This window comes from Aythya marila (genome assembly GCF_965140915.1).
Source record: "Aythya marila genome assembly, chromosome: 1".
NCBI lineage: Eukaryota > Metazoa > Chordata > Aves > Anseriformes > Anatidae > Aythya > Aythya marila.
This window is the reverse complement of record NC_139042.1, coordinates 1,911,547-1,936,842: the sequence shown is the minus strand read 5'-3', so window position 1 is coordinate 1,936,842 and position 25,296 is coordinate 1,911,547. Positions and strand designations below refer to the sequence as shown.

Sequence of the window (25,296 nt, the reverse complement as noted above, 5' to 3'; positions counted from 1 at the left end):
TGTCAGGAGATCCAGGAATGAGATTTTTTCCCCGCAGAAGGCAGAAGAGGGCAGAGGGAGAAGCAGCCCAGGTCTTGGGACGCAGCACTGGCAGGGGGAGCGGCCGCAGCACCCTGCTCTCCTTCCCCCCGCTACCAACCCAATTGTTTAATGAATTGTTTTACGCAGGTGAAAGGGACCATTAGGAAACATCAGACAACACTTAATTTATCATTTATACAAGGACGAATGCAAATCTTTTTAAGGTTCGGGGTGGCGTTGTGTGTTTTTTTTTTTTTTTAATTATTATTCCCACACCCCCGATTAATATTCATGAGGATAATTCCACAAAGGCGGTTCGAAAACGAAAGAAGCAGCCTGAAAACAGAGCCGTGGTCCGGCAGCGAGAGGAAATTCTCTTCCCCCCCTCCCGTCCCCGGCTCGAGACGGGGATTTAAACCCAAGGCAAACATTGCCCAAAGGATGGGGTTTATAATATTTTAATCGAGTTATTCATTACACAAAGATAAGGCTGTGGCGGAGCAGATAACGCCGCACAAAGGCTGAGTTCATTTGTTCTGGACAGGTGGCCGGGCTGCAACCCAGCGCCGGCATCCCAAGCCCGCCCACAATAGCACTAAAGACGATTATGCAAATGCTCCCCCTTCCCCTGCTATTTTCCCAGGAACGGGGAGAAGGGGCTCTCCGTGTGGAAGAAGCGATTGTTCCCCACTCATGTGGAAAACAAACGGAGAGAAAGAAGGGAGGCAACGTGGAGAGGGAGGTAGCGCCGCACGCCCTCCCTACCCCGCATCTCCCAACGCCGGCAGGGATCCCGATGGGGCCGGGATTGCCACAGCCCGGCACGGCCCGCAGGGGTCAGACGCAGAGTTGAGAGCCCAGGAAATGTATTCTTCACCCGGCATTTTTTTCCCTTGTGTTCTGCCGCGGGACAAAGCGGTTTAAAGGTGGTACCTCTGCTTCGCTCGCCATCCATCACGCCAACGTGAACGGCGCGGGCAAGGCAAAGCTGCCTCGGGGGAGCCCGCAAGGGATGAGAAGCCGCCTTCGAGCCATCCAGGAGCCCCAGTGCGGTCAGGATTTTATGCTCTGCCAGGATTTTTTCCACCTTGGTATCAAGGAGTGGATAAAAAATCACAAAACCGAAGGGTGTGCTCGAGGGCTTTGCTCCGGTCCTGCAGTGGTCTTCAATTCGAACCTGTTTGTACTGAAACACAGCACCTTAACACCATGGTATGGACTAGTTTAATTTGAAATTTACTCTTAAAAAGCACGAAAACGTTTCTTACATTTCAAGCACAAGCCTCAAAGCCCTTGGTTTGTACCTGGAGGCTTAAAAAGCAATTCCTCTTCCACTTCACACGACGCCACGCAGGCTTTTTCCAGTTCCAGCACCGTAAGTTGTAACCATAAAAATAAAAGCTACCTCCTAGCCCTGGATCTTTTACTTTTAAAAGCACAGATTTTCAGAATTTAGGGTTTTTTTATGCTTTTTTATGGCTTCACCTTCACAACTGCTAACCCAGCGGGCAGTTTCCCAAAGCACACGTGCCCTGCTTCCCCACTTTGCTGGGGGTTTCTTTCCAGCTCTGACCCCGAGCTCTTCCCCGTTGGGATGACGACAGCTGAAAGTCTTCATTCGTGCCGATTTTCGGTTCGCCAGAGTTTCTTGGCAGCTCCTACCATTGCTTTAAAGTGATAAAATCCCCCTTCCACAACTCATATTACTGCTGCTTGTCCTCATTCAACAGGATTTACAAATAGAAGCGCCGAGTGAAGACTCGTACTCACACGCTCATCCTATGTGCACTGCCTCAGTCCCTCCTGCCTGTCTGTAATCACTCCGCGGTGATTTCCACACTCCTCAGGATTTTTTACTCTTCCTTTTTTCCCAGATTATCAAGCACTTTGCACTTCCATCAACTCTCCCATTTGTCTCCCTCTTGTTTTAGGAAGCTCCCCCAGGATCGGCCCGCCAGTTGGCTTCTGTGTGCTTTGTAGATCTTCCAAGCACCTTTCATCTCCTCCTTTTTGGTGTGCTCGTTCTCAATTATTATTGTTCTTTCAGCATCAACATCTTCAGTTCCAGTGCCCCAATCCTCTCACCTCGTCATACAGCTCAGCTCAGGCTCCTCTCTCCATTCATCCCCTACCCAAGAAGGGTATTTCCATTTTCAACACCAGCAAACTTCTCTTTTCTCTTTTTTGTTTTCTTTTTTTCTTCTTTTCTTCCCCCTCTCCAACTTCTAACGCTTTCCAGCCCAGCAGCTCCTCCTTCTTTACCCACCTCTATGGCTTTGTCTTGGCCTGCTAAACACGAACCTCGAGCAGCCATTCCTATCATCTCATTTTTTATGCTGTTCCACGGCTCTTCACCATTCATTTCTTCTTTCACCGGCGACAAAATTCCTCCCCCCGAACCTCTTTGTTTTCTCTCCTGTATCTGGCTCTTCCCATCTGTGCTTATCGTAGATCTTCACTCTTGACACTTTTTTGGGTTGCTCCTCGCTTCGCTGATGCCAGCACCGACTCGAGCTCAGGAGGTAATTCTGGGAGAGAGGAAGCCTTCGACAGCCTGAGGAACGTGCCCTGATTTACCGCGAGCTCTGCCCGGAGTTATCAATTATTGCTCACCCTCCCGTGCAATTGATTGAGATTTTAAAGGACAGGAATTATTTGGGGACTGAGCCAGACACTTTCACATGTAAATAATCAGGAACTCCAGAGAGTCTTAAAGAGGTGAGCACAAGTATGGCTACAAAATAAATCATATTTTGTATTTTAATTCAAGCACGCCTTCAGGCTACGGCAGTATTGGTACTGTTCTGGGGGTTATTTCTACATATTAGAGAGATTTTTGCATATTAAAGCTGTGAGTACATGACTGTACATAACAAGAGTCCTGCTCTACCCTTCATTTAGTAGATTTTATGTATTATTGCTGGTCTTTTTTTATAGGAATATAGAAATACGTAGACAGAGGGACAAAGAGCATTTAGAATAACCGGACCGTGCTTGGGGCATCCCAGCAGATCAGGCTCTCAACACTGCCACTTTCTCCCAAAAATAGTAGAAAAGAGCACACTTAAAAATAAGAAAGGTAGCACTAATAAGGTTTTTAACAATTTCTTGTTTCAAATGAGATCCAAATAGCCACTTTTCTTATTCGCTGGTTATGCACGCACCTGAGAGAAAGCACCTTTTGCACATTTTTAGGCACACAAAAAACCTTACGATTAATTTAGCATGCAATTAAGGTATGCTCATCAACTCCTTGTTTCTCTGCAGGCCTCTAGCCCGATATTTTCTGTCCAGCTACGCTGATAGTGGCACCAAACTCAAAGGTTTCTGCTGCAGACCGAAGTCCTGGTAAATAACAGCTTTGGAGCCACTGCGAGATGAGTCATGTTTGAGTTTCCACCCGTTACAGGTAACTCAGCTCATTCATTCTCAAAATATTTTTGCTCCTCGGGTATTATCTGGAGTCGGGGAGAGAAAATTCTTCGCTACAAGCTGGAGGGAGAAGAGGAAAAAGAAATTCATTGTAAATAATCAGCTGCTCCTGGGAGACAGAGACATTGCAGTGTGCCAAGTCAAATTAATCCCAGACACAAAGATCTGAATAAAGCTTTAAAGCTGAGATAAAGCAGGGAAATTAAATAGATCACTTAGAGAAATAAAACTAACCTCATTCGGTACTGTATTTTACACACTGGCCAATGTGTGCCTAAAATCCAAAGTTTCTGGAAGGGGAAACGCTCTTCACATGAATGCCTGAAGCCGAAAAGAAGAGAGCACTGTATATGGAGAGCGGAGAGTGCAGATGGGCTTTCTGAAGTCTTGTTTTAAGCAAAGGCATCAAGCACAAATTTCTCATAAGAAAAGCCAACAAAATCTGGTTTTGAAAGATCTGAAATAGAATCAGAACCAAAGCGAAGTGCATTCATATTGAAATCAGCATTGCCAGATAATAGATTTCAGAAGAACCACTTCCATTTAGCCTCCAGCGAGCTTCAAATTTGCAGTCTGGTCTCATCCCTCCACTCAAGCCTTTCTTTATCACATTTTCATTTTGACTCCTTGGTCTTTAAATAAACGCTGTGTTTCTCAACACAAGATGTCAAAGTCGGCCCTGACGGAACTTAATTAACTTCTCCGGGGGTGCGTCATTAGAAAACATTTAGATTTTGTTGCACATTTCCACAGTGCTTTGCAAACACAGAAGAAAACAGATTTCCTACCTGGAAGCACTTGCGCCACAAATAAACCAGCAATGACTGGGGGAAGCATAATTAATTGCAAACGGGAAGGTGGAGAAGTTGGGCTGTGCTCTGGGGGCACAGAACGGTGGCCACCGAAGGCTAAAAAACAGTCGAGAAATGGAGGAAAGCGAAGGAAAAAAAAACACAGAGGCAAGTTAACAGGCAAGGGCATGACACTTCAGAGCCTCACAAACAAGGAGCTTAACTGTAATGCGGTGAAGGACAGAAAAACACTCGTGCTCGGAACAAAGAAAGTAGAGGAATCTGTCTATGTTCCCGTGGGATGGCTTGAACAAAAACTGTCTTTCCTTTCAGCTGCTAAACGAGGAGTAAGATGTTCGTGCTTCAGATGACTGAGAAAGACATTCTGGCAACGACAAAGAAGGGGGGGGGGGAAATGAATCAAAACATATGTGAAATATGAAAAAAATGATCACTGGAAGATGGTATCTCACCGCTTTCCAAATTAAAATCTGAGAAGAGCAGATTTGGGAATCAAAAGCACGGGCAGGGATGGGTCAAGGCAGGGCAGACCTACCCAAGCTGGGCTGAAATCACGAGGCGTGGAGCCACGGAGGGTCGCAACGGGGCGTGAGATGAGGAAGGGGCCGTCCACGAGGCCATCTCGATGCTGCTGCTGCACCCGATGCAGCCTCGTACCTCTTCCAGACACCCCAAAAAGCAGCAGCGGCGGTTCCGCGCTCGGGTTTTCGTTGCCTGCTCCCCTAACGGGGCAATTTCTGGGCACCCGGCCAAATGATATTTAATTAAAAGCTACCACTCCGCTTCTGATTCTTCTGTAACTTGGTTACGGGCCCAGCTGACCGTTTGTGTGATGAAAGGAATTTAATAAGGAACCGGTTTGCTGTTGTGTTTACGGAGCCGGGGACAGGGTAATTTTGGTTGTAGAGACAGCTGGCAGCCTAGTTTGCTTAAAAAGACTCCGAGAGGTAAAATATAGAAAAGGTTGAGACAGAAAACGCCCCAAATCAATGGAATTCATGAACTTTAATACTACATGAGTTCAATTTCTTTCAGTTTCCCATTTGGCAAACCAACGAACTGTCTTCACCAGAGATGAGTTTCTCACAAAATACCTCAATAACCCCAAACCCGTTGACTCCAGCACTGATGCTTGATATCGGGAAGGAGGAAAAAGGTATCTTTGATTAAAACTACATCTTCTGCACTCAAAGACGGCTGATTAAACAAACCTAGTAGATGCACACCAATGAAGCACACAAACATCACTGAGAAATCAAGGGATGCTGCGTAAAGCACCATTTATTTTTATTCTGAGGGCGGATTTACGGCCCTCAAATGGTAGGAAAACCTCTCTGAACCTATCAGTAGGCTCTGGTCGTGGTTTTAAACACCTGCAATCAAATCTTAACCACAGCGAACTGATTACAAACCTTCCTGATGACCTCCACGCTGATAACCCAGGCCGCTCCCGGAGAAAACTCGCTCCTGACATCCTTCAGCACAGCAGCCACGAGTTATTGAGGACAAGTGATGAGTTTTCCCTAAACTGGTAAGACGAAGTGAATTTCAACATCAGAAGCCCGAGTCAACTAAGAGAACTGGTACAGGTGATACCTTTGGAAGAGCTGTCTTCAATCAACCCCAAATGAAATAGGATGGGCAATACTACGTGATGCACGGCAGAACCACCTCAGATGTTCTCCCGTTTTTATATCAACACGAAGTGAGAAACCTCTAGGAAAGTAGCCAGTCTGATTACGGAAAGTAAAATTTGCTTCCCAGTGTCAGCTGGGTTCATCTAAATTGTCCCTACATCTTTACTAGAAGAAAACTTGGTTTTTAAATACTTAGCGCTGCAGATAATATTAAGAAATCTTCAAGATTTCCCTCATTTTTCTGCTTTCACATAGGATTTTCAGACTACTATGCTTTTTCTCTATATTGCTAATACCTTCTCACACGAAATACAAGTGGTTGGAATAGGATGTAGATGTATTCCTGCATCCCCCAGGGCACAGCACCCGTGGGGACACCGCCAACCAGCCCGGCCTGAATCCCATCGATGCTTCCTCAGCACGTCCTGATCCTGCCAGCAATCATCAAGCACTTCATGGTCCTGAACCCAGATAAACTGGAAGAATAATCAGGGAGAAACTGCGTTGAATGCTACATTAGGAACTGGTTGGAAGAGTAAATCTCTTTTCAGTCCTGTTTCATAAAACCCTGCGAGGCTTGGAGCTTGTCTAACTTCCCCAGCTTGCTCAGTCTAAAAGATTTTGGTGAAGGAAGTGTGATCACCACTTGGTGCAATTTTTGTCAACTGCAGAGTAGATATTTTAACTGTAGCCTGTGATTCATTTTTAGCTACCTTTAATACCTTAATTTTGAAGTTAAGCTTCGCTTCAGCTCCGTGGCTTACTGAAAAGACCCAAAATATCAGGAAGTGAAACAATATTTCAGGTTGTTTTCAACATTTCTACCGTACAAGCTCTTTTCCTAACCTCTAAGACATACAGAAAAAAAACAAACCACTAAGATAAATAAGCCATGCAACCTTACAAAGCCAATAACACGATATAAGTTTGGGGGTGGTTTTCTTTTGGTTTTGGTTCTCTTGGGGGGTTTGTTTTGGTTTGTTCAATTGTTTGTGTCAAAATTCAAGAGCTCAATTTATTACCCTGCAGCCACAACCCTTCTCTCATGGGTTTCTTTTTGGAAAACACGGGGACAGAAGCTCTGGATGAGGACAGGACTTTGTGCATCTGTGAACGGTCTGCAGAAGGCCAGGAGCAACGAGCTGCCATCTGCTGCTGATGGTTACGCAGGGATTAAAGTTGAGGGCTGCTATCAGGAGCTGGAAAGGTGTTTAGTGAGTCTGCATCATCGGATAAGGAAATAGAGATGAAGTTCAGGATAAATAAACAGATGCAAAGCAAAAACCCGCTGCCCTCATCTCCTGTGAGAGTTGCTTGATGGACTGTTTCCATGCAGGGTCAAGATCTTGGGGTCAAAGTAAATATAATCATGAAAAAAATCAATGTCCATTCACAGTCAAAAAAAAAAATAAAACGCCCCAAAATAAAATATAGAATTAAAAAATAAAAACCAGCACCACCAAGCCAGGAAGGAAGAACAAAGATTGGTGCAGTGGCACTGCAGGAAGAGATGGAGCTCCAGCTCAAACTCTACGTGCTGGTGAGGTCTTCCCTTCTCCCTCTTCTCTAAGAAAGAGGAAAGAGTTGGAGAAGAAGGAGCAAGGATGGAAAAAAATGTATGAAGGACAAGCAGGCTGGGCCAGGGCAGGTTCACACTGCACATTAGGAAAAATTTCTTTTCTAAGAGGGTCATTAAGCACTGAAACAGGCTTCCTAGAGAAATAGTTGATATCCCGTGTCTGCCCGGGTTTAAGAGGCATTTGGGTAATGCTCTTAATGGTGTGGTTTGAGTTTGGGTCAGCCCCAAAGCAGTCCGACAGTTGGGCTCGATGACCTGTGTCGGTCCCTTCCAACTGAAACCATCCTATTGTGCACCAGCTCAGACAGCTTGGCATTCTTGGACTCGGACTTGTCACCAACATGGTGACAACTGGTAGGAATTCACTGTTAATTCACAAGTTAATGGGGAAAAAATGGCACTAGCTCAGAGTGGTTGGATGTCAGGACCTGCCCAAAACCAACACATGGACCACAATGCATGGCCTTAAAGGATGGCGTCCCTTCCTTCACAGATGTTCAAATGGGCCATCGAAAAGGGTTTCGCTTTGTCGATATTCAAACTTTTCCCACTGGATCAGTCATGGCAAAAAGAGCTCAAGAAAAAGAAAAGGCAGGAAAAGCCAGAACCGAAATGCTCCTCTTTACTCTAGGTTTTGCAAAGCAGTTTCCACATACAGCTAGTTAAGCACCGTGATTTCTTCTCGCAATCAAACCTGTTTATTTTTCTCTAGAGCCTACTGCGAGAACAGAATCGCACAATGCTTCTCCAACACCAATTGAAGACTTCACCAAAGAGTAATGAAGGAATTTAAGGAAATGCAATGAAGAGCCCATGCCCAAAGGAAGGGTGTTAACGCCAGAAATGAATTCTGCACTACTGATGAAGACCTCGGATTTGCTAGCAGCTAGTAATCTTCCCTTCAAATTGTTCTTTGAAGGTCGTGTGTCCGCCCTTCCCCCCCAACAATTATGTTTTTTAAAACTGCAAAAATATCCTCGCTGGTATATGAAGCCTTGCACGGCTGCTACAGAGCAAAAAGGCTCATCTAGAGATATCACGGTAGTAAAACAATTCATTTAAGCAGCAAAACAATAACAAAATAACAAAAAAGAGGCCAAATTTTTAAAGCTCTGCAAGCTACGTGAAAACACATTTCGCTGTTGCGCAGTAGGTTAAGCAGATGGATCTGTCTGATTCCATTTCATATTTTGTAGGACAAAGATATTTTTATTTTTACTAAAATTCTTGAAAACAGGACAGCTCAACTCCCCAAATCTTTGCAATATGGATTTAAATTGACTCCTTAACAAGCAGCAAAGCTTACAGTCCATGCAAAATATTGTAAATCTTTGTGCAATCTCAATTCATCGGTTTGCTAACTCTCGAAAGCCAAGTTCAAAGCACAAAAAAAGGATTTCCTTATTTCTCAGAGCTACATACACAGCAAATTAGCCAGACAGACACATTTGCAAAAAAAAACTACCAGTCAGAACCTTCACTCAATCATTAAAGTCTCCTGAGCTACTTGAAAGTTGACAGAGTGACACTAATATGGCCAAACTCATTTATTTGACTATTAAGTTCCTAATACTTTAGTTGCTTTGAAATAAACCCACATGGTTGAGGTGGGAAGGGAGCTCTGGAGATCATCTGGTCCAACCCTGGTCCTAACAGGAATCTGTGAAGCCTCAGAAATGCACTTCTATGTTCCTAGAAATAATTTCCAAAAGTGGCCACGTAAAAACAACTCTTGAGGATGGTCGGCTTGGAGTTACAGAAGGGGATGGGAGAGAGCCCAACTTGCATCACTAAAACCCCCTCGTGTAAAAATAAACAAACAAACCTCAGTTCTTGTCTTTTATTCACCTGCAATTATCGCTACAAAAGAAAGGAAATCAGCTTTGAGGTCAAGATCCCTTACTTTGTTATTTAGAGGAAAAGCAGATGGATTTTTACTCCAGATAATCAATAAGCTGTGTGGTTTTTGTTCTGTTTTTGTGGTTAACCTACCTCTATAAGAGCGAGCTATAAACATCAGTAAAAAACATATCTACAAAGCTTACTGTAAATGGGCAAGGCAGTTGAGTAATTCCTAAATACGTCTTTCCAAGGAAAGCTGGTTGAACTGTTGGTGTCTTGATAGAAACCAGAAGGGCTCCTCCAAAAAACACTATTTTGGCTTCGTAAATTGAGTAAGGGATCTCACGTAACGTCAAGTTAACCTCAAACAGCCCCAGCCAGGGGCACATCGCTGCAAAGAAAACCGTAGCAATGGAGTTTTAGCAATGGCTTAGGATTTGTTCAAGCTCTTTCTAAGAGCTCACGGTGCTGTCCTCATCCAAAAGTTTTCTTCATGAGACTTTCCAGAAGTCGTCTGTACCTAGATTCAAACTTCTTGCGTGGTTTTTATTGGTGTTGGGGTTGCTACATGAATTTGGGTGGTTTTTCTCTCTATATGGTGATCTAACATAGTCTACCAGAATAATCAGAAATAAAGATTTGGATGGATTTCAGCTCTTTCTGTCTCCACACAGCCCCTTGTAAGCGAGAGCAAGGGTTAAGCAGGTGACGAAGAGTTGTTCATGTTAATGCCACGTCAACGTGATGGAATAAAACAGAAAGCTGTGCTTAAAGGAACTTTTGATCTTTGATCCCCACGTCCATCTCGGCACCTTCCCTTCCCCAACAGCTGGGAAATCACCTTTCTTTCTGCCTCTGAGGAACCTCTGCCAAGTGGGTCGTGGTGGTGAGGGAATCTTACAACATCCATATATTTAAAAGCTATTTTAAAGAAGGTAGATACAGCCTTACCCTTCTTGTCCAGAATATGGCACTTTGAGGAACACAGAGGAGTGATTTTCTTCACCCATCTAACTCCCATTTGCTGGAGGGCACTCATCAGACGCTTTGCTCCAAGTTAACTGAACAAAAATCGTCAGGAAAGCCAACAAAAAAACCCAGCACCAGACAGAAAATGTCTTTCAAGACGCTGCTATAAACGGAATAAAAATAATTTGATAGGAAAAATGCAAACTTCTCACTAGCCCTATTTGGATAGACAATCAAAAAGCAAACACAGATGTACTTGGCACCCCGGCCAGAAATAAATCCAGGAAACCTCGTAGCTCGCAAATTGTGACCGGCCCTTTTTTTTTTATTATTATTTTTAAAATTACCTCTTTATGGGGTGGGAAGGGAAAAACAAAAAAAGCTTTGAGTCATATTTGTACGCAATCAGAGCTAAGAAAACCAGGGCTGAGATATTTTTTTTTTTTCTTCCATAAATCTGCAAGCCTGAACTTCCTCCCACTCAATTAGCTTCTGTTTGCAACCAGCATGAAATATGCTTTTATTCGTGTCGAAAATATGGCAAGCTACCCCTTAAGCTGCAAAAAAAAAACGGTGTATTAAGTATACTGCTAGTGGAAAGAAGGGCAGTGTGAGGATCTGTCTGGCAGAAAACACAGAATAAGGTCTGAAAAAGCAAAAAACGGATAGGAGGAGTAAATCAGTGTAATCATCAAAATGTTTTACTGATGCTGATGTCACTGATTTATTGGTCAATACCTGAGAATGTGTGCTCAATGTAACAGAAGTGCAGTTAGTTTAATACACTGAAATTTCCCGATATAAAGCTTATCACAGACTCATTTTTTTAATGAAAATGGAAAATATTGAAAAAAAACTTCCAATTTCCCAAGTACTGCAGGCCATCTGCGACTAACGGGATACAAACCAGTGAAGGCTACAAAACACAGGGAAGTAGCAACAATTTGAAGAGAGCTAAGAAAATAATCAAGCCCATTTTTGCTGAAACTGCAAGAAACTAAACCACGCTACGCTTCCACTCCTCCATACTCGTAATTAGGAGATCCGCTCGCATTTATGAGTTTTATGTGGCTAGGATGGATGCTGGAACACAAATTTCTTTTCCACGTTGACTTCAATTTCGTACCACGCTTCCCGCACAATGCTGAAATTGATCCCAATATCGTCATTATTTGTATAGCTAAGGCAACTGACAGCTTCTTTTGCCTGCCCAAATTCCACAACCGGGTTAAAACCTTTTACCTAGGCAGCTATAAACATCAGCGAGTGCTTCCAGCACCGCCTCGGGGGGTTCTGTTTTACCGTGGGGACGGTGCCAGCCCTGCCGACGATGCCACCCGGCGATCCAAACTACACGGATGGTGGAAAAGAAGCCAGAAGCACGTGGGCAGGATGCTCTCCGATGGTATTTCCTACACCGTGACCCACAGAGGAGGCTCAGCACCTGTAGGGGATGTATGGCAGGCCACGTATTTCCACGCCGTGCCCCCCAAAAAAACACCCGAGCCATTTATTCCTATCTTTGCCGGAGCAGCAAGAGCTACAGAGAGCAGCAGGCACTCGCTCGCCCGGATCGTACGGGCAAGACTTCTCTGCTGTTAGCACGTCTGTCAGATCAGCAGAGCATCTTTTCTGCCTCTGCAGCTGCCATTTGGACTCCTCTCCTGGCCTGAGCAACCTTACATTTCCTCTCTCCCTCCTCTTTCTCGGGAGGGTAGGCAGGGCTGGCCGATAAAAGGCCTTTTATCTGGATAAAACCGAACAAGTCAGCCACTGTATACGCGGGGTCTTCCACTGAATAATCATTTACGGTAGATTTGACTTAAACATTCTCTCCCTGTGTTGTTTTTCTTAAAGCCGTCAACACATTCGGGTTTGTGCAGGTCTCCAAGCATGACTTCCAGGGCTGCGAAGGGGAAGAAGGGAGCATAGATTTCAAAAATAGTGAAGAACACGCTTACTGTACCCTTTAAAGTAATCCTCGGTCTAAGACAAACAGCTGTAGCGGCCAAAAAATCTGCCCAGTTTACCTTACATCCATCTAACAAACCGCTGGGCGTCAAACAGAAAATCTGGATCACTGGGTCAGGGACAGCTCTCGAACAGAAAGGCTGAAAGGTGCCTCCTGCAGAAATATACCCAAATATTGTGCCAACACGCAGACACATTAACGTATTTCGGGTGTTGGACAGCGGGTTAAAGGAGCTCTGAATTGATTTTGTTGTTGTTGTTCACCAGTGAAGGCTGTACCCTCGGAAAGTTATGGTAATGTGAGCTGAGAGATATGAAAAGTCCAACTACTTTGAGATTTCACCACCTAAAATACATGGAGACTGGTTAGACATAGTCCCAAAATCCTCTGGTTACTATGTAGGAGGTGGAATCAGACATTCAGCCCTACAGAAGAAAGGAATAAGTCCTTATTCCTATAGGAATAAGTCCTATAAACTGGCTTACAGATGTTATACAAACAGTTGAGCATCAGAAGAATTAACCCGCTGAACCAACCACCTGAAGCTGAGGTTAAAGTGAAGAGTGAAGCTCCACGTACCTTCATTTCTGCGTGGATTCTTTTTTATATACAAACATTTTCATTTTAGTGACACTCTGGAGTACTGTTTAATTTGGCGATTGCTGCCTCCCTTAAATGACGGCTTTCAGTTGTAAAGGAGAAGAGGCTCGTTAGGTAGAACAGCAGCGTTATGTTAAAATGCAAAAGATTCCTTTTTTTTTTTGTTTTAATTGATGGTTTCAGAACAAATCCAGTGCATAAATGCAAAGACAAGACAAAAGAGTGTTAAAAGACAAATGGCTTTTGCCTGGTTTATGGTGTGCTAGAATATGGAGAAAGGGATGATGAGGAGATGCTCACACTCCAAATATTTACCTCGAAATACGCATTCATAGAAGGTTTGAGGATCTTTGAAGACCACCTAATCCATTTGCAGGTGCCTTGACAGCTTACAGGTCTTCGCACATGAGTCTCGGGTGCATTTCCCAGCCCCGAGGAAAAGTGACACCACCCCAAAAAGTGATGAAGGGAAGGGAAGGGAAGGGAAGGGAAGGGAAGGGAAGGGAAGGGAAGGGAAGGGAAGGGAAGGGAAGGGAAGGGAAGGGAAGGGAAGGGAAGGGAAGGGAAGGGAAGGGAAGGGAAGGGAAGGGAAGGGAAGGGAAGGGAAGGGAAGGGAAGGGAAGGGAAGGGAAGGGAAGGGAAGGGAAGGGAAGGGAAGGGAAGGGAAGGGAAGGGAAGGGAAGGGAAGGGAAGGGAAGGGAAGGGAAGGGAAGGGAAGGGAAGGGAAGGGAAGGGAAGGGAAGGGAAGGGAAGGGAAGGGAAGGGAAGGGAAGGGAAGGGAAGGGAAGGGAAGGGAAGGGAAGGAGCCAGAGCAGCCTCCCCGAACCTTTACACTAGACATGCTTGGAGCAGGATGTTGGACCAGATGATCTCCAGCCATCCTTCCCACCCCAAATTATCCCGAGTCTAAAAGTGGGAGTAGAAACACAGAGAAGAGCCCAACGTCCTTCATCCCTCAACCTCCTTTGTCCCTCACCCCCTGCCTGCTTCCATCCCCATCCTTCACAGCAGCTTTCTCCCTACACACGTGGCCCCGACACATTGCTTCAATGCATTTTTGACTCCTTTTCCCTCATCTTTTACCCCACTCCAGCCACATCCTCTTACAGCACCCCAGGAACATCACAGGGACAATCCTAGGAAGCAGGAATTAGCTTTTGACCAAGGAAGGCACAAGACTGGGATGAAACAAAAGGCTGCTAAAATCAGGTTGCAATAACCTCTCCCCACACACCAAAAAAAAGGAAAGAGGGAAAAGGCCCTCAAAAACCAGCGAGACAGCGCAGGACAGGAGCGAAAGGGCTGTGAAAACACGCCTGGATTAAAGGATTAAGGTTCCTGTTGGATCCTAGAGGATTTTAGGACAGACCTATGACTTGGTGCGGGTACCGCTACGACGCCAGAGGCCCGAAGTTTCCACTGGGTTTATTTTTAAAGCTCGGAGCCGTGCCTAGCCTGCCCTCTTAAATCATAGGAAAGAGCACGGCAGATAGCGGGAAGGATGACTGGTTGGGCTGAACGCGTTAAAAAAAGAAATTGAGCTTCTTGGGGAATTAAAAAAAAAAAAAAAGAAGCCAAAATGCTAATGCGGTTCGAGGAAAAAAAAAAAAAAGACACACACACAAGCTACAGTGCAGAGAACAGTGATGCTCACAGAAGCAGCTCACAGATAACTCCCCGGGCTGAAAGACACACTGCCCGCTTCACCGAAACGAGGAGAAGGAGTCAAAAAGGAGCAGCTTTTAGGGGCGCCGTCCCTTCATCGGGATGCGAAGCGTTTCCACGTATCAAAATTCCAGGCAGGGGGAGCTTACGAGGGCAGGAACTGGAAAGAAAAATAACTGCTAAAAGCCAGCCCGGAGAAAGCTGCCTGCATCGGTTCGGCAAAAAAAAAATAAAATAAAATGTAGTTTCTTTATGAAGGGCTGGCTTTGTGGAAACGGCGTCGGTCTAAGCCTAACAACCCCTTTACAAGGAACTAGGTGTTTTCACTGCAAATAAAAGCTGACAGTCCACCTCTGTTCCTAGAGAAATACTGGTTTAACTTCAGGAATTCCACAAAACCCCGCAGAAGATGGCAGGTTTTACAAAAACGACAAGCTTTTCGGAATTATTTTTTTTTAAAAGGACAACTCTTTGGGTCTAAAGCATTTCAGATTGGCAGCCAGCGGCGAGACAAATCCTCGAGCTGCTACCTGACTTTGTCCCCCTCCCTCGAAGCGTTGACATGCGGCTCTTGGAGGACGACAAGTCCATGAAATGACTACCCAAGAAATCTACATCAGGACAGAAAGGCACCCATAATACTGTTGGGAATGTCACACGCAGACCCATAGCCTTTGTTACACGCCGGGTATATTATATTAAATGTTAAACGGGCGTTTAATATAGACAATCCTAAAGAGCTGCTTGTTTGGCAGCAAAAAAGGGGAGCGTGCACGAAGAGGCTGGGCTGTGACAAGAGCAGAATAGGATGGATAATCCCATTATAACACCTGATTTGTCAAACCGGGCTCGACAAGTTCTTCTAACTTTCACAATGGTGCCCGTAACCATTTATGAAACGGAGCAGACCGCTGCTTTGTGGCGTGCCCGGCCGCTGATTCTCCATGCTTTGTTGGGAAGAATGGCTTGAATAGCTCCCAAAAGCCTTTCCACTTCATCTTCTTCCACCCCTCGCTGATGCCCTGTTGTTTCCAGCGGTGCTCGGCTACAAGAGGACGGGACACAAAGGTGGCACGGAGCAGGTGGTGTCCTTCTGGAGCCAGCAAGCCCTGCTGCCACGTTACACGGCACCAGCTTCCTTGGCCATGAAGTCAAAGCATGGTTTGGGTTGGAAAGGACCTCAAAGATCATCCAGTTCCAACCCCCTGCCCTGTGCAGGGATGCCAAGCCCTAGATCAGGTTGGCCAAGGCTCCAACCTACCTGGTCTTGAGCATCTCCAGGGATGGGGCATCCACAGCTTCTCTGGGCAACATTTTCCAGTGCCTCACCTCCCTCTGAATGAAGAATTTCCTCCTAACCTCTAATCTAAATCTCTCCTTTTTTATTTTAAGGCCATTTCCCCTTGCCCTGCCATGATCTGAGCAACGAGTCGCTCTCCATCTTTTGTGCAAGTCCCCTTCAAGGACAGAAAAGCCTCAATGAGGTCACCCCAGAGCCTGCACGCAGTCCCTACCAAATTGAAGATTTTTAAGGAAAATTGGAAGGAAAAAAATAGACACTTCTTTAGAATGGTTGCTCATCAATACATACATATTTTTGATAACCTAGACTGGGGAAAAAAAAAGTGTTTCCTCTTAATTTTGCATCTGGACTGAGTGAATACAAAGCACTTCCAGAGGCCTCCATGGATAATCCAGAAGAAATGTCATAAAATAAACGATGGCGTAGAATAAAGATGAGTTTTTTGGGTCAAGGAGATGCTTCAAAAATACTTTCTCCCTGGTAGAAAGTGTTCCTCCAGGAAAAGGGTCCAGAAACTATTGCTAACTGCAGGCCACCTCGAGCTAGGAAAACGTTGGATCATACAATTTCTAAAACCTTATTTATTAAACAGAAAAACAAAGCACACAGCATGACAACTGCTCAGACTTCTACACAGAAGAATGATTAAGTTCTTGGACTGGAAGCCAGGGATTCTTTATAGATCATTGATTTTGACCTCAGTAACTTGTGTAAACAGAGGAGGGCTCGAAGATATGCAACAATTCTCTCTTTTTGAAATAATTCTCCCAAAAATGAGAAAAACGACCAAAACTAACAGCAAGGAAAAACACAGAGAGTCCAGAATGAATAAATTTTTCACATAACTAAACAAAAGCCACAATTAATGTAGAAGGATTTAAGAAAAGAGAAACAAAACAGAAAAGGGAAGAAATGAAGGCTACTGAGAAACTCAGAGGGGGAAGTGGAAAACTGCTGGCTGATGGAGTGATGGACAAGGACAGCGAGGGGGAATGAGCTGTATTCGTGTTCCCTACATCTCCACTATCAGGGGCAGAGCTTAGATTTATAAATGGACTTTGGAGACACAAACTGATCAGTGCCTATATTCCATAAAGTCCCTGTTTGCTTGTGTTTCTAACGCAAAACAATCCATTAGTACCATGGAGAACGTGCAAATAGAAAACTCCGACACAAAGCTCACACCTTAAAAGAGAAAACTTCACAAACTGATGTTTATTTCTATAAATGTTGTAATACCAATTAGCCAAAAGACAAGACAGGTGTCCACGGAGATGTTCCCTCTCATTTAAGAAGAAAGATAAACGTTTTGGCCAACTGGTTTCTGTTGTTTGCAAGAATGAGAGCTAATATTTCCATTCAAACCCACTCTTGAATATCTCCCACCATTTCCAGTGTATTATAGTTGTAGGTTAGTAGGTGAAGATTGCCGACCTATTATACATTAATGAGGTAGACGACAGATTTTCATAAAGCATTTGTCTTAGTACCTAATTAAACTTTAATTTAAAAACAAGACTGGGTACCAATAACTAAGGCTTCACAGCTGTCAAAAAAAAAAAAATCATTTGTCTACAAAGAGTTCTTCAGAAAGCAGCACAGCACATTGAGGGGTTGGAACAGGATGATCTTTAAGGTCCCTTCCAACCCAAACCATTCTGTGATTGTGTTTACTCAAAGACCCTGGGATGATTTTGTGCACAGATGGGCTCAACCAGCCCAAGCCCACAGGGCAGGAAGGGCAGGGAAGTTCCCAGAGCTGAAAATTCAGATCAGACCTTGCATTACGGGACTCCAGCGGCTGTTATCTCTGTCCAGGTAAGGAGTGAGCTCTCCTAAGCCATCCACAAGCACTGCAGGGAGCAGCTGAAGCTGGAAAAAGGCTTTGCATTTGCAGAGAGCCTCCCTCCAGGCGCTGGGATGGAGAGGCTGCGGCTCTGGCTTGGGAGAACATTCAACAGCGCTGGGGGCAAAACTGTGGTTTTCCTATTTGGTAAAAAGAACCACTGAGAAGTCATTAAAATGCTGTGCAATGCTACTGAAAAAAACACCCCCCGCAGAACAAAGCTGCCTCAAACCTATAGCCATGCTTTGGACCTCCAGGATCACTTCTTGCTGTCAGCACAAACCTGGCTGCCCCAGCTCCCTGAAGATATCCAGGACAGCACGCTGCAGATAACAAGATACCTGCTCTTCTCAAAAGCAGGACTGTATGGAGAAAACTCAAAAAAAAATATATTAAAAAATAACTTTTAAAAACATTTTTTATCTTCTTAAACAGGAATGAGAAAGCTGACACCTGCAGAAATGCAGTGAGAGCACCAAAAGAAGATTTTACTGATTTTTTTTCCCCTAATATTTCCTACAGAAAGTTTGGAAATGCAGAGTATACACCTGAGAAAGACTTCAAAGCAATTTGCTGTCTTCCATGCAGCTGCTGTCAAGTACACCACGATGCAGACCTGCTCCTCTCGCTGCCCAGTAGGGAAATTTGTGGTGCACAGACTGCTCACCTGCTACACGCAGAAGTTTCTCTGCGGAGGAACTGCAGAACAAGAGCCAAGTTTCCCCAAAAGATAAGCCTGAGAAGCACTGGTTTCCATACGCACGCTAATTCTCAGCTAAACTCCTCCTCTCGTGATCTGGAGGAGAGAAGTCAGAGCTCTTAGCTCCCTGCAAGATGAAATGTGCCCATATATCTTCCCCCCACAACCACCCTTCAAAGGCTGACCTCGCAGGTGTTTATCTTAGAGCCCTGCTTAATTACTACAGTCATCAATTTCAGACCTAAAGCATCAATAAGACGAGTGTCTTAATTACTGCAGACATCCTTTAGAGAGAGATTTCCCGCGGCAGCAGACCTCGTACCATCCTCCTAGGATATCCTCGAGTCCATCACTTAACAAAGCAAGCTGCTGATGGCTCGATCCGAGGCTGTCATTGAGCCAGGGACCCACCTTTAAAATCCACAAATCCTTCCTGCTCTGAGGCCACGGTAAGCTCCTGTCTCCTTTGGGAAGAAAAAGAAAACAAATGGACTAGCAGCAAGCTGCTTGTAGGGTCTCCAAGGTGGGTACCTCACGTTTATTTGATCCCAGCCCAGTGGGAGTTGGAGGGGAGCTGCTTTCACCTCCAGTTTTTTTCTGTTCAAAACCCATCCTCAGATTGTGCTCACCAAGCTGCCACCTGGGACTTCTGATTCATCCTGGGAAACTTGTGTTTGGGTTTACCAAGCTCTCCCCAAGCCTCCCAGATGCTGCTGTCCCTGTGCGGTGCCTGCCATCCTCCTCTTCTTACCATTCCTACCGTATCTGCCCAGCTCCTCAGCTTCCTTGAAAATCAGTTTGCTCCACCTGGTGTAACAGAATAATAGCAGAACAGGAGACAGCTTCCCTTTCAAGAAAGAAAAGTGTAATCTCCACTAAAGCACGGCTTACCTCTTTCTGATACGCCAGCACAGGCACTGTAGCAATAAAATAAAATAATAAAATGCTTGTACAGCTCCTCTGTAAACCTCAAAGCCTTTTACAAAGCAAGGGAAGAACAAGGATTGGAATTCTACACCTGAAGCAAACGTTGCATTAATTGTCAAAGGCTTCTGTTTAAAAAGAAATTCAGAAGACCAAGGATCTACTTCCTATTTCTAAGAGACGTAAGTTATATATCCTACGAGACATAAGATAAAAGTTGCCCAAATTAATTCAGTTTCTCTAATTCCTTTATAGGGAAATATTGCCCCATTTCTAGTATTCTCATTACAATGAGATACCAGTTCATTTTTGCAAAGGTTTGGACTACCTGGTAAAAAAACAAAGAAAAAAAAAAATCACAGCGCAAATTAGTAAGAAAGGGGCTGGATGGTAAAATCTCTTTTTAACTCTCAGAACGTTAATCTGTTGAAAAATTATTAAAAAGGGTCACTGCCTCTTGATTAGAGCAGTGCAGCATCCTTGTCAGAAGACACTAAGATAAGGGTCAGCTTCCATCTTCTGAATTCAACCAACAGAAAAGCGATGTAGCAAGAAGAGTCAGCACCTATTTGGGCACTGCAGCCCATATATATATCGGATACCTAAATAATATGTATGTAATGTATTATTTTTGTGCTTTGTGGCTGCATTTTATACACACGTACACAGAATTTGCTGCTGGAATGCTGCACAGTCTTATTACTTCCTAGGAAATAGGTATTCACTTTCCTGATGCCTTGAAAAAAAGTGCTTCTCTAGTCGTGCAAAGCGAGGAGAAGCTGCCAAAGGTAATCATAGTATCTGCTTACATCCACCCTTCCTCTTACCTTCACGGTTCCTCCCCTCCACCCTCTTACTCTGGCAGGCTGCTTCTTCCTTGGGCATTTATTTCACATTATTTTAAGTCTCCTCTCCTGGTTATTGCCACTGATGCGCACAGCACCAAAGGACGAGCTTATGCTTCACTCATAACGAAGAAAAATGTGTGGATGTGAACTGTACCACCCTTCTTTCCCCCGTTTTTAAAACATTTTTCACGTATCAAGTTTCTCTTTGCGCCAGGCTAAGCAACGAGAAGGAATCAACACCGAGTGACCTGTCCGCTCCCTCCAGATCACAGATAAGGCACCTCCTCTTACTGAGCACGTCTCTTCAACGTTAATTTGATCTCCATTAAAACAGAGAGGAAAAAAAAATGTGTTTTGTTTTCTTTTTTTAAATCTGAGCAGAAACTTCTACTTGCAACTCAGTTCCGCAGCTGCCAGCGTGGTCTCTCCTCTTTCTACAGCACAGATGTCTCCAGTTTAGGTAGCAGTTAGCAGCTGAGTTGGCACGTGCTGGAACAAGCAGCACATTTCACAGCTCGAGCACTTTCCTGGTTATTTGCAAGCTCCAAGAGATCCAAGAGATACACCCCAGGTCGGTTACCTCGAGTCACATTGTGCTCCGGAGAGCAAGGACAGCTAAATATCAAGCACAACCAAACTGTGACAAGGAAGGCAGAAAAGAAAAGAAAGTCTTAGAAAGACTGATGTCTAGTAAAAAGTGTTAAATAATAATAAAAAGTAGAGATGTAATTATGGGCTCCCCCCAAAAATCTCCATTTTATCTGTTTGGTATGCTAGGTAAAACAGGTGGGATTTTTTTGTTTGTTTGTTGTTTCTGGGTTTAGTTTTTGGGTTTTTTTTACTAGATAGCTGCAAAAGCACATTGACCAAGTTCTGCTTTTATAGAATATTTAGCCACTCATTTCAGCTGGCTTATTAATCACAGAGAATAGCTAATAATAATAGCTAATAATCATGGAGAATAGCTAATAATAATACAGTATTGCAATTTAAATGCTATTACTAGGAATACTATTAATGGAAAATGAGAGGCTTTACATACTCTGAAGTCAGAATATCACGATAAGCCTTTAAGCACGTATTAAATAACGCTGAAAACCCAAGCAAAGAGCTGAGTGTGTTTGTAACACGTCTAGAAAGGGCCCCAGGACTGCAACAGTGGGGTCAACTCATCCCATTCCTCCCATCCGTACCATGCAGAGTCTGGAAAAGTCAGTTAATAAACAGAAAACAGCTCAAAAAAAAAAAGGTTGGAGGGTAACAGGTAACAATATGGTGAAAAAGCCTAAAAACTCCTGGTAGGATAAGGCAAGGAGCGATTTACATACAAATCCTGTAATTCATCACATCCACCCGAGCCACTTCCCATGTAATTAGGGATAAAGTCTAAACACTGAGCCGGGGTGTTTTACTAATGTTCGTGCAGGTTCTCCCCGTCCACACAAAAGCACACTGTATAAAATCTTGGCACCCCAGCCCAGCGCATCGGAATAAATGGGTTTTCTTAAACCAACAAAGCCTTCGGTTCTGGAAAGTTATGGGAAACTTATTTTTACTGTCCGCCCTTCCACTTTATTTATTTTTTGAAGCTTGCCAAAAACGTCCTCGGTTAAATATCCCGAGCAGCTCCCTGCGAGACGATCTTAAAAAAAAAAAAAAAAAGGTTTCGAAATCTTGCTTCAGGAACTGGCTACGGAGAATTTCCAGCTCCCTTTAAACCCGGCTGAAATGGAACCTCCTGCAGTCGGTGACAATGACTCCGTGTTTATTTTGAGTGCAGTTTCCCTCACCAGAAGGCTTTATGTTAAAATTTGTTGCCGTCTCAAGAACAGGAATCCTTCTTCATGCCCAGGAAACGCCCAGTGCTGTTCTTGAACTTATCGGGGACGAGGAGGCGATCCCACAGGGCTTCATTCTTGGGAGCAGCCATCCGACGAGCCCCCAGTGCTGCAGCTGGACTGCTGGAAACGCTGGGGGTTTGTTGGTTGGTTTGTTTTTAAATGCAAGCATCTGAAAGCCTCGCTTGTTGAGACTGAGCCTTCCAAATCGGAGAACTTAATTATTTTCCAGCTTCCCGAGACCTCCCTTCAGCAAACACCAAAAAAGCCTCCACGTATAAAAACCCTTTCCAGCGTAGACCATTTGTGATTGACCTCAACTCCTCCACGTCATAACAAAAGAAATCACTACAGGATACCCGTTTTTAATCAAAGCTTCATTCAGCAGCTATCGATTCTGCTGCATTTAATCAAATGAAGTGCAAACGCCAACGTGATCGATGCAAATTCACGCCAAGAACTGGAGCACCAACGCCTGCAGAGCCTCGTACCACCACCACGAGCGCCCAGATGAAGCTCAGCACCCGTCCCACTTGGCTCACTTACAACTTAATTATTTTTTTATATTTATAATTTATAATTTATTTATAATTATATTTTTATAGGCAACAACTTAATTATTTTTTTTTCCTGATACCACGTTAATTTAACCCACAGATCAGGGCTGGAAGCGTCCTAGTGCCAACCCGTGCTCTCCGACTCCACCTCTGCCCCAGAATCCACAACATCAGGCACATCTCCAGCTGTATTTATTGTACGTTAAGCTCCACAAATTCCCTCGCTTGTATTTTCTTCTACTTTTAATCTATTTTAAAATAACGTATTTTTAATCTGTTGTACTTGAACGTGAGCTCTAGGAGCCCTTACTGTCAGTTAAGCAGGCAGCTGCCCCTTCTTGGATGCTTTCTAATTTTGGAGCAAGGGAGAAAAAAAATCCAATCCTCCCTCCTTTCTGACAAATAAAGCAAAATTCACTCCACTCCCTATCCCAAGCCTTAGGTCAAATCTGGTGGCTCTTATTCCAGCTGAATGGGAAGCTGCCCTTTCTGAAGAATGTAGATGTTCATTTACTTTGGACCAGATTCGCCAGAACACATTTCTTCTCCAGCTGACCTGATTTTACCGCTTACTCAAACTTTGCACCAACTTCTGAGAAAGCCTGAAAGCATCGATTGACTTTCACGGAACAATTTTTAAGATGTTAAAAACCTTTTCTTTTACCCAAGAGCTTCCACAAGCCCAAGTGTCCACGAAAACACAGGATGGGCTTAACTCCTGAACAAGCAAACCGCCTGCTTCAGAATTTCAACGGGTTCTTCGTGCTAAGCAGCGTAAGGAAAGGATGCACGACAAAAATATACTCAGTGAGAAGTCTGCTAATGAATAAATCGCCTCCAGAGAACAATGCCATAGACGTGAAATTTAATCCAGGACCTTACCTGTGCATATTCCTTCTCAATGGCAGCTCTTTTCTGACTGAACGCTCTGAAAAACAAAAAAAGTTGGGGAAAAAAATGACATTAATACATACAGCAATACACTACAAATTCAGTAATTTACTCAAAAGGAGTTTGTGCTAGGAAGTCTTTACAGTCAGATGAGCAACTAAAAAGCAAAATTGTTTGACAGCTGTGTACCAGCAGCCTAGCAACTCGTGCATATGTGAAGTCCGCACGCAGTGTTCACATTTCCAAGTTTTCCTGGACAAATTCAGTTCCCAGGGCTACCGTGTAAATACCATTTACTTCATTAAAGGCTCATCAGCTTTCCCCTGGTACAGCCCAGGGAAGAATTTGGTGGGAGAGGATTTGGCTTCGTGCATCTAGGCTTTAAAAACACAGCCGTATTGCTTCAACGTAGTGTTTTGTGCCTGCAGCTGGGGACACGAGGCTCGTGAAGCCCTCGTGGTGCCCCAGCCACGTCCTGGTTTGCCCATCGTCACCTCTACATCACGTCAGAGCCGCTCAGCTCAAGGCATTTTTGTGTCGTCGGTGGCTTGGTGTCATTCCACGTGCAGCCAACAGCACAAGAAAACCTGATTTTGTTTAAATTAATTACACAATAATTATGGTGGCTCAGAAAACAATCCTCAGGAACATCCCATAACGAGGTTAACACCAATAAACACAAACGAAATGAGTTCTGAGCAGGCTTTCTGCTCCTGCCTTTCACCCCCAAATAACATCCAGGGCATGACAGGCTCGGCCAGCACAACGCAAAGCAAGACCCCAAAGGCAAGGGGAGAGCTCAAAACTCTTCCAAGATCCACGAGATCCCCAAAGAGCTGGCCCTATTTCGGCACTGACAAGGTCCCCATGCTGCACAGTTGCCCAGTTGTGCCAGGTAAAGGTTCAGATGCTCGTAGAAGACCCTCTTTTTAAATATTTAAGGTATTTATTGTACTACAAACCCATTCATTTCAGGTCTTCCAGTTCCCAAGTCCAATATCCCAGCCAGTTCAGCAAGCATGCCTGAAAACACAATTCCCTTTTCAAAAGGATTTGACTTTTACAAGCACAAATGGCTTCAGAGGTAGCTACGAGGAATACCCAGAATATGTTATCCACACTGCAAAGGTAACGAAACAAGCAGCCGACTTCAAACCCTAAATCTGGGAAGACTGCAAGGCAAAGGCCGTTATTTTCTAATTCTCAGCTAATCTTATTTGGAAACATATAATCAGAGCTAAATGCTGGGGGATAGTCGGTTTACACAAAGCGTGGATTTGGAGCCGTGTATTTCACCACGAGGCTGTTTTTTTTTTTTTTTTTTTCTTTCCATACAAAACAAATTCCACTTAAACTAATTGCATAACAATAATCGTGACAGGCTGGAAGCGTAAGATATCCCCTACAAACCTTCCATATTAAGAGGTTTACACTAGAAAAGAAAAAACAAAAGCCTTCAACCGGTCCCGGTATAGAATTACAAAATACCATGCAAATCAAATTTACCCACAAAACCGACAGAAATTTTGGCCTCGGACTTGGCACGCCTGCAAGCTCCGGCACGAAGAAAAAGCCCCGTGCAGTAGCAGCTCCGTAAAGGAGCAACGTTTTAGAGCAGTTTTAGGTTTTGCCCTGTAAAACCCTGCTCAAAATTAAAATAAATAAATAAAAGAGGCGGCAAGACGTCACGTCATTCAGTTTGTACAACACCGAAGCTGGTGTTTGATCTGTGTTTGGGGGAATAACAAAAAATGGGAAGCGCTGCAAGGCTGGCAGCGTCAGCCATCTGCATTCCTTGAAGCTGCTCCGTGCTGCTTTGTGACTGCATTTCCCTCGATTAGTCAAACACAAAGCTGGTTT

The 25,296-nt window shown here is 44.2% G+C and overlaps 1 protein-coding gene across 1 annotated transcript in view; it reads right to left on the bottom strand.

Annotated features, from left to right (window-relative positions):
- FCHSD2 (FCH and double SH3 domains 2) overlaps nt 1-25,296 on the bottom strand; it is a 137,866-nt gene that overhangs the window by 85,921 nt on the left and 26,649 nt on the right. Inside the window, exon 3 of the mRNA XM_082751882.1 lies at nt 23,428-23,473. Within this exon, the coding sequence (XP_082608008.1) occupies nt 23,428-23,473 (46 nt within the window). The remainder of the gene's footprint in view (nt 1-23,427; nt 23,474-25,296) is intronic.